Raw genomic sequence first — 9,394 nt, 5'->3', positions numbered from 1 at the left:
GTATGTTGAACAAGAACCCAGCAACGAGCCTTCCTGTCTAGTTATAAAGCACCTACTGCATTTATTCCAATTAGTAATTTAGTACTACTTCAACTGCAATTTCTCTTGCACCAAGGAGGACTAAGAGTCATTGAGAGTTTAAGAGAGGTTCATATATCCAGTTGCTAAGTGTCAATTGAAAAACTTTATAGGCTTGTACATGTAGGTTCATAACTAACATCATCGATATTGTTCTAATTTAGCTATCTATTATTAGGTGTTGAGTTTTATTACAAAAAATCTCGATGATATTAGAAGTGGAAACTCCCATATATTAATTGTATATTATTTTGTTTATAACCGATGTGAGATCCTATTCTCCAACACGCCCCCTCACGACTTATCCCACATGGAATCACAAGGGAAACCGATTCCTCATTGGGAACTGGTCAAGTCATTATATAAGAGACAATGCAACTTTTTGAGAGCTCAATCATCATTCAAGAACTAGAGCTAACACAACTTTTTGAGGGCCTAGTCACTCAATATTCTTAAGCTGAAGTTAGCACAACTTTCCAAAAACTCAACTTAAAGAGGCAAACTCAGTAAATAGGACCCAGGAGTTGTCGAAAGAATAGACTGCTATGATATCATGATAAACTTTATAGGCCCATGTAGGTGAGCAAGTCTACCATCAACATTACTGATATTGTACCAACCTAACCACCTATTATTAGGTGTTGAGTTTTATCACAATAGATCTGAATGATACGAGGGATGAAAACTCATATATATTAATTGCATATTATTTTGTTATGTGACTGTTGTGTGATCTTATTCTACGACATCTATTAGATGTGAGTTTTCATGCTGCACAAAAAGTATGTCCACAATTTAAAGAGTGTTGCTGATATCACCCATCTGTCTTATTTCCTTACCCCCACCTTATATTTCCAGCCACCACTAAAAATTGTAAAATGAAAATGCTTTTTTCTCACCCACCTTAATTGATGTACTACTTCTTAGTAAAATAAAACAAAAAACTGAAGAGAAACTCAAAGAACCTAGCATCCATATCCACCTACTCGACGCGGGACGACAAACACCCCTTTCTCTCCTAAGTTTCGCACCAGACCATGAACGACCGGCAAGGATGGACTCAAATTATTTCTTTGCTCCCTCTCTATTTGTCTTCCTCTTCCCTTTTGCATCCATACCGGTTTTTATCAAGAACAATCACACAGAGACGAAGCCTCGTTGTCCTCGCGAGGTCTCCTTCTTCCGGCTGATCTCTGATGACTGTATCGTTGAAATCAAGGAGATTGGCACAAAATGTCCAAGTTCGAAATAATGGGCAAGAGGAATCTGGTGCACGATTGCAATTTTTCTTGGACGATTGGATATTTCTTGGTGTCATTGAGTGTCCTGGTGCCATTGAGTGTTCTTTGGTCTCTTTGCCAACAAAAATGGTTGGGTGGGTGGTGGCTAGCTAGTGACATTAAGAATTCTCTTGTATCACTTTTTTATTTTTAAAACTTTGTTTTGTTTAGGTCTTAAACGTCATCTTGCTTGAGGTTAAGTTTGTCAATAAATTTTCACAAGTGAGTAGAGAAATAAGATAATAGGATAAGATAACACAACTTTTTAAAGATTATGTTGCACATGCTCAAAATGTGTAACTAAATAATGGATGTAATGCCTACATTAAAATCCACCGGAAAAAGCACAAAAAATTCTGGTTAAGTGATCCAAATGTTGTCAGACATTTATCAGTCAACTAGAATCATACATTTGATTTAAACATGATTTGTGCGCATTTGATTTATAATTCTTAATTGATTGTTTGATAATAAATGGACAAGGATTCCCTCCTTTTTTTTTTTCCTCTCTTTCCCTCCTCTTATATTTGAACGTTGAAGATTTCTTCTTTGTAAAAAAATAAAAAAATAAAGAGAGGGAACAAAAAAGTTAGAAAAAAACTATAAAAGGAGGGAAGAGAGAAAGGGAAAAAGGAAGGGGAGAGAATCTCATCCCTAATAAATCAAAAGTTACATATAGAGTATACATCTTCGCAATTTGAAGAATCGGTGGCACATGAAATCATTCGATAACCTAATTTATTCATATAATATTACAAACTTACAGTTAAGCGTTTTTTTTTTTTTTTTTTTTGTTCAGAAAAAAAAAATTGTCCACTTAGAGATAATTTCCTCCCAACTAAGATTAAGCTTCTTCGCTCATCTAAGTCATCTTGACCTATCCTAATTCCAACTCCCCTACCCTCCTCCACTTGAACTAATCAAGGGCTGGATTTTAATTAACAGCTTGTATTTCAGGTATCATACAATGCATGTGGTAGAATACCTTTGGATTTGTAATACTGGTTTTTCTACATTAGCGCATGCACTAGTGTTTGAGCAGCCAAATTGAAGTTGTCCAATGCAACGTTGTATCTCATACATTGATACATTGTGTAATTTTATCGTAATAAACCGTTTAAATCAAAAGCCGCGTAATACCAACACAGGCAAACAATCCACAATCAATCAATACATATTACTTAAAAAAAAATTCTTAAAATAAAACCATACTTAAAAAAAAAAAAAAAAAAAAACCCTGAACGATTGACCATAAAGAAAAGCAATATCCATTCCAAAACCCTAATCCTGTGTACAATGTTAAAGAAGGTGGAAAAGGAGAAAGTTCAGTAAACACAAAACTAAAAAATTAATAAGGTCTGAAGCGCTTAATTTGCCTTTAACATTGTTCGAGGAAGTCAATACCCGAACCCCTAATCTCTTTATAGATTATACAAAAAGATCATGTAGGGTGCGATCTTGACTTCTCCCCTCCTGGGTATAAGCTGCCGAAATTCCTTGCCACCATCGGTGTCTCTGTCCGTTCACCTTTCTTCCTCGTCCTAATACTGCAACAAACTAAAGGCAAACGATTATTTGACGAATATTACACATCAAATATGTGACATGTAATTAATTTGTAATACGTGACATGTATAATTAGCTTACCTAGAAATTAACTGAGGCATGAAGTTCACGCATTGTCTCATGACAATGCAGCTTTGATCCTCTCAACAGTGCAAGCGATAAGATTGTTAACTGTTGCAACTGATCCGAGAGACAGCTTAGCAGTGGGGACTGAATCAACCAAGATCTGAAAAGCAACAGTGAGAAGGGAACCACCACCAGAGCCAGAGTCTCCAATGCCGGCTCCGTCCGGGAGTATAGCAAACCCAGAAGGAAGAAGGGCAACATAGTCAGGGTCACTCCCATTCAGCACCACATTCATGGAAACAATGTCAACTGGTGCATAAATCACAAAGGAAGCTGTTGGGTCAGAGCAGCTTTCTTGCAGTATCAGCATGTTGCTCTGGCTTGAATTAGCACTCTACAAATTAATTTTAGTTACATTGTCAATTGTTATGTGAAAAAACCATTATTACAATTTAATTTAAGTTTCTTTGTCAACAACTATTATTTTGTTATAATAATTACTATTGTTATAAAAGATAAAGCTACATTTACTCGTAGTAGAGACACGCAATTTCCAGTGTCACGACCATTAGCAATGTGTGCCATCTCTTGAACAATTCCCCCATTGGAAAGAATATCCCACTGCAAGCATAAGTGATCATCACAATTAATCAATTAGAACAATTTAAGGAGAATAAATATATGCTTTCAGTTTAGCTAATTCTTTGTAAAAACCAAACTTCCATCTGTGTTTTCTTTTCCGTTTCCTTTTTTCTCCTGAGGTTGACACAAAATGTTTCAATATTAGGTGGGATGAGAGAAAATATATACTTTTCGTTTTCCGTAGAAATTCCTTAATGTGCAAATGGTTTCTATAAATGCTTGTCCGTTTATGGTATGTTTTAGTAATAGTTCATGTACTTGTTTCTCAGGCTTTTGCAAAATGTATGTGCATTAATTTGGTTCCAGTATTAGATTTGGTAAATGTATTCTGAGAGTTGGAGGACAAATAATTAAATTTGAAGAGTAGTTAAAGTGTATGTACCTCGCTGCGAGAGTTCTCATCGCGGAGAAACTCAAAGACTCTTTTGGGAGGAACTGGCAGCCAGAAAGATGTGGCGGCACTGAGCACAATACCTGGAGGCCTTCCGGGATCATCCACACTCTTTCGGGTCATCACCCGGACATCATCAGCCCCGGTTCCAGACAGTGTGGTCCATGTGTGAGTGGTTGATGCACTCACTCCAGCACAGAAGCTAATCACCATTCTTTCAGCCAATTTTAGCATGCTTTTTCTCCCTTCTTGATTTGTAATCACTAATTAACCATGAATTTAACAAATATAAACAATTATGGTTAATAAATTTATTTAAAAAAGAATTAGGCTTAATGACATGCATATTAACGGGATATGCCATTTTAGACACGCGCAATCTTTTAACATATTTAACGTACCATCCTGTTATAGTGAATACTACAATGTAGCACGCTAGCCCCATATGAAGAATTCGTGCCAAATATAATTCCATACAAATATTACAAAAAGAATAATAAAATAGCAAACTAAATTGTTATTACCTCCAACATCACCGGTAGGGATGTTTGATGCCATCGCACTAGCCAGACGTTCGCATTGCCTGTCCAAGGTGGCAACCCATCGTTTAGCGCCAAATGCGTGGCCGGAGCTAACCAGCTGCTTGTAGAGGTTGTGAACACCTCTTTCATCCACTTCAGCATGCTCAACCCATGTAACCTAAGGCAGCAAAACTTATCATTAGATGAAATGTATGTACCGTAAAAATTGGGCCTCAAAATTTCATATGAAAGTGAAACATGCATGCTATGTATATATAGCTAGCGTGTTTAATTATATATCTTTTTTGTTCAAAAAAAAAAAAAAACTATATACCTTTGAATACCCGTTTGGCATTTCTTGAATTAGGCATCCTGAGGGCCTTCTTTGACAAGATCTGGGTGCAGGATTAGGGCGCAAGTTGTCCAAGGAAACATCAACCACAGCCCAGGTGCCATCAGCATGCTGTTTGCAGTACCTCACATAATAACTCTCACGAGTTGGAACAAGTGGTGAAGGAACCTGGAATTCTGCCGTCATCTACCAAATCACAAACAAGATTTTAATACAAGAATATGTGTATCACAATATCTAAACAATGGATGACTAATAAGGAGAGCTGAAGTTGAACTTTGAGGCGAAAATATACATACCACTTGCAAGGCTCCATTGTAATTTCCAGCCACGCCAGTTGATAAGACTTCAAGGGTCAAAGCTCTTGACACAATCCCAGAAAATACAGTCGACCACTGATTCTACACGTTACAAAATCCGAACAAATAATAATTAGGGTTCATGCGATTCCTTAATTCAAAGGCGTTATTAATATTATTGTTTTTTAATATGTACAATGATATACACTTATAAAGACATATGTAAATGTGTAATAAAGTTGTTAATTAAGCTTACCACATCCATGAGAATCTCAACAAGGTTAATGTGGTTCATGATAACAACTGCACTCTCACGCGAAGCTTCAGTTTTGAAGCCATTTTGTTTTGGCCCGACTCCACGAGGGAATGTTCTGATGTACTCATCTTCATTAAGTACGGTCATGCTGCCATCAAGGCTGGTCATCCACAAGGGTTCACCCATTTGGGCCATTCTGACGAGTTCCTCCATAGCTGCAACAGCAAGCTCAATTATCATTGGCTTGTCTGCCTCACTTGGTGCACTGATTGACCTGAGAAGGTCTCCAGCACCATACATCTCACCGCCCATGCCTGGCTGACCACCAAAGCTCCCAACCCCAAGATCAAGTGGACCACGGGAAGGAACAGGAGAAGACATGAGAGGGTAGTTTCCCAACGGTTTGCCAACGTACTTCGCAGCTATCGCAGATATACGATCGATCTGAACAATAAAGGAAATAAGTCATCAATCTGGGGACATATCACGTACTATGAATCTGGAACATATATGTAACATTTATCCTAATTTGTTGTACCAAAACAGGTAAAATATCCACCAAATAATAAATGTGTTTGATATTATCTTGATCTTTAGTTTTCTCTACCTCTTCTCGTAATCGAGCATTATCGAGTCTCAGATGGTGTTCGTCGAATGACATCTCTCCTAGAGCTGTTGGGCCGCCACAATTAGGGCATGAGGCATTACCTAGCGCTTCTCTGTACCTCATGTTATCAGCACGGAGCTTTTCGTTTTCGTTCCGAAGTTGTGTGTTCTCATGCCGCTCATGCTGAGTCTGTAATAGATCATTAACAACAAATCAAAAGCAGCCAATTATTAGCTTTAACAAAAGAAAAACTTAAAAAAATGACAAAAGTTTGAGTATTCTAAAACCCTTATTGAAGACATGTCATGAACAAAATATACCTTCATTTGGGTGCGCTTGTTTTGAAACCAAAATTTGACTTGTAATGGTTCCAAACCTAATTCTCTGCTCAGTTCCTTCCTCTGCTTGTCATCTGGGTGGGGACATTCCTTGAAAAAACTAAATAAAACATGCAAAAAAATTTATTTCAAAGGTGAACTATAAACAACAACTCATTAACAAGAGCTTGTTCAGGAGGTTTGAGACTAATTAATAAATATTACTTACGCTTCCATTTCTTGGATCTGATGCTGTGTGTGGCGGTGATAACGCTTCTTTTTGGGTCGACGGTTTTCTTGGTCGTCACCGGAACCGCCTTCAGGGTTGTCGCTGCCGGATTTGGTAGCACTGTCGAAGTCATCATCTCGGAACCGAGCAATGTCGCTTTCAGAGGTGTTTGTAGCCATGTCTAACGGGTGCAGATGACCGGCTTCCATCATGTTTGGCTGAAACATATCCAGAGATCTTTAAGATTTTGATTTTAGTCCCAAGGGCTTAGAAAGCTTTATGGTTTTTCAGTCAAAACAACAGAATGGAAAAATGTACCCACTCAAAAGAAAAGAAAAAATTACATTACACCTGCACACTCTTACTGCGTTATATTTAGCCTTTGACAAACGTCTACATATGTATATTACAAGAAAATATATGGAGCTAGCACATAAGTATCGGGTCAAAATACTAAAATACTATTTGAAAAAAAAAATGAACAAGAAAATGCGTTGAACTTAAATCTCTGTGCTTGTGTTTGTGGTGAAAACCATTCCAACTTTTTTTCGCAAAACCGAGAAGGATTTTGCTACAAAATGGAAATTTTGGACTATCTGAGTAGTCAAACCAGTCTTACGGTATAAAAATAATTAATTAAAATATTAAAATACCGAGATGAAGTGGAAGAAGAAAAGAAAATTAGATAAAACAAAATATATTAGAAAAATGGATCCAGACGTACCGACAAAACCTATTATAAATTTTAAAAAACGAATGAAAAAAATTTGAAAACTTTGAATTTTAACAATAAGAACAAAATAAAATAAATTTTTTCTTGGTTAAGCTTTAGATAACTGCACAATCATTGGGGAAAAAAAATTAGATCTAATTAGCCTTGCAAAGCGAAGTCGTAGATGTGTAAATTAGTATACCAATTAGACAACAAAACTTGAATTAAGCACACTGACCTGACCAAGTGTGAGTCCTGAAGATGATGCAAACCCGTTAATGTTCCCATTGCTTCCAATCATCGAAGGCATGTTTCTAGCCGGAATCATAAGCCCGGCCGGGATATTTCAAGACTTAAAACCCCCCAAATTAACCAGAACTTGCAATTTGTATGGATTAATTTCCCACACAAATGTTGAGGATGAGGTTATTTGACGCGGGGGAAACAAAGGGACATAGAGCTGACAAACACACTTTCGTTTTGTACTTGATGAAATGGAGAGTGTGAGTATATGAAGAGATTATAATATTAATAGGTTGACAATTTTAACACGGCTTTTGAGTTTTGACAGACAAAAAATGGGTCTAAACCAAATTCATAAACCCACTTTAACACCCAAGTTTCTCCTTATATTTTCTGGTCTTGCCCTAGCTGCACCAACGCAAAATGCCAAAAAAAATGTTAAAAAAAAAAATCAAAAAAACAAAAATTGTCAGAAGCGTTACTAGTACTGAGAATACAGAAGCTTGTCGAACAAAAAATGAAAAGTTTAGAGCATGCAAAAATCTAGGGTGGAATAATATGTTACCAGGATGTATGATGTTGTATGTGTGCATCTGATCAAAAGCCCTAGAGAGCGAGGCGTTGTAGATCTAGCTTTGGGCTTTAAACTGGTGCCGGTAAGCCACTGTTTGGTGACCCAAGAGTGGTTTTCCGGCGTACGGATTTTGGTGTATAAGAGTTTATATGTGTGTGTATATATTTATATGGTATGGACTCTGGAGTAGTAAATAGTTTTGGAAGTTAGAGAAGGTGAAGAAAAAGGAGAAGAAGATGAGGAAAAAGAAAGGGAAGTGGTTTTAGGAAAGAGAGAAAGGCAAGTAAGGAGAAAGGGGGGAAGAGGGAGAAAAGTATGGCAGCGAGGAGTAATTGCAGAGCGTATTGAGAGGATGCAATTGCATTTAATGGTGGGAGAGAAAGGTGTAATTGCTATGAGAGAGAGAATAAGAGAGATAAAGATATATAGAGAGAGCAGTTTTTTGGGTGTTTAATTCTCCGCAAGAAGTGTATGGTGCAATAGATGACGGCTACCAAACTCTTTTTTTTTCTTCTCCCAAATCTATTCGCTACTGCCTAGTATTTGAATTTTTACCTCCCGTTAAATCTTGTATAAATTTAGATTCGAATCTTTTCCAACCGTGCTTACTTTTCCTATGAACAAAATCAAAATCCCTGATGAACAAGAGAAGACAATTTTTAACTAGGTTAACGAATTGCAAGTTGTTGGTGATCTTGGTTATTGGTGTAATGGTTTTTCCATGCTGGGAATAATTCTATAGTTCTTGATTTCTCATGTACTTTTTTTAAGGTAATATAGGATTTCATTCATAATAGACCAAATGGACTAATACAGAGAGCATGGGATTTCATTCATAATAGACCAAATAGACTAATACAGAGAGCATGGAAAAGAATGTGAAAAGACTCTGAAATATCCTCGTCCTGGGTAAACCACATGGAAAAAGAGCCATCCATGCTAGAAACAAAACAATCATCAGAGATAACACATTAACCATGGAGGACTGACATCGTCCCAAAAAGATACACCTCGATGATTAAGACTATAGCGAGCCACTCAATGATTTCTCATGTACTTAAAGAGGTTTGAGCACGTTTGATATGAAAAAGTACTGATTAAATATGAGATTGTTAGCATCAGTCGTGGGCGTTCGAAAGTTCGGATATGCAAGGCAACTGACAATAACGTAAATTTTAGTCACACATGTCTGTTAACCAAGATTGATCTTATGCAGCAGAGAAGATGAACACAACAGATAATACAGAATTAGAGAGAGAAA

General features: G+C 37.0%; 1 protein-coding gene across 4 annotated transcripts; it reads right to left on the bottom strand.

The window, feature by feature from the left end:
• Window positions 1-2,603: 2,603 nt before the first annotated feature.
• Window positions 2,604-8,529, bottom strand: LOC103411264 (homeobox-leucine zipper protein HDG2-like). Of its 4 annotated transcripts, none has more exons than XM_008349909.4 (13): window positions 8,125-8,529; window positions 7,555-7,967; window positions 6,605-6,822; window positions 6,379-6,496; window positions 6,059-6,247; window positions 5,452-5,895; window positions 5,196-5,297; window positions 4,879-5,082; window positions 4,548-4,722; window positions 4,015-4,286; window positions 3,516-3,611; window positions 3,006-3,384; window positions 2,604-2,915 (listed from the first exon to the last, which is right to left on the bottom strand). In XM_008349909.4, exons 2-12 carry the CDS (start codon window positions 7,642-7,644, stop codon window positions 3,043-3,045), a joined length of 2,250 nt encoding a protein of 749 aa, XP_008348131.2. In that variant the 5' UTR covers window positions 7,645-7,967; window positions 8,125-8,529; the 3' UTR covers window positions 2,604-2,915; window positions 3,006-3,042. The 4 variants fall into 4 exon arrangements, with proteins under 4 accessions (XP_008348131.2, XP_008348132.2, XP_008348133.2 ...); XM_008349910.4 differs by having other exon boundaries at window positions 2,604-2,905; XM_008349911.4 differs by having other exon boundaries at window positions 3,522-3,611.
• Window positions 8,530-9,394: the final 865 nt, after the last annotated feature.

The sequence above is a fragment of the Malus domestica genome, chromosome 09 (genome assembly GCF_042453785.1).
Source record: "Malus domestica chromosome 09, GDT2T_hap1".
NCBI classification, from domain to species: domain Eukaryota; kingdom Viridiplantae; phylum Streptophyta; class Magnoliopsida; order Rosales; family Rosaceae; genus Malus; species Malus domestica.
The sequence above is the reverse complement of the archived record's forward strand: the minus strand, read 5'-3'. Positions and strand labels throughout refer to the sequence as shown.

Coding starts and splice junctions, on each gene's coding strand:
- LOC103411264 (XM_008349909.4), bottom strand. CDS start 7,644: ATGATTCCGGCTAGAAACATGCCTTCGATGATTGGAAGCAATGGGAAC. Junction 5,896..6,058: donor ATGCTCGATTACGAGAAGAG/GTAGAGAAAACT, acceptor TTTATTGTTCAG/ATCGATCGTATATCTGCGAT. Junction 3,612..4,014: donor ATGAGAACTCTCGCAGCGAG/GTACATACACTT, acceptor TTATGCTTGCAG/TGGGATATTCTTTCCAATGG.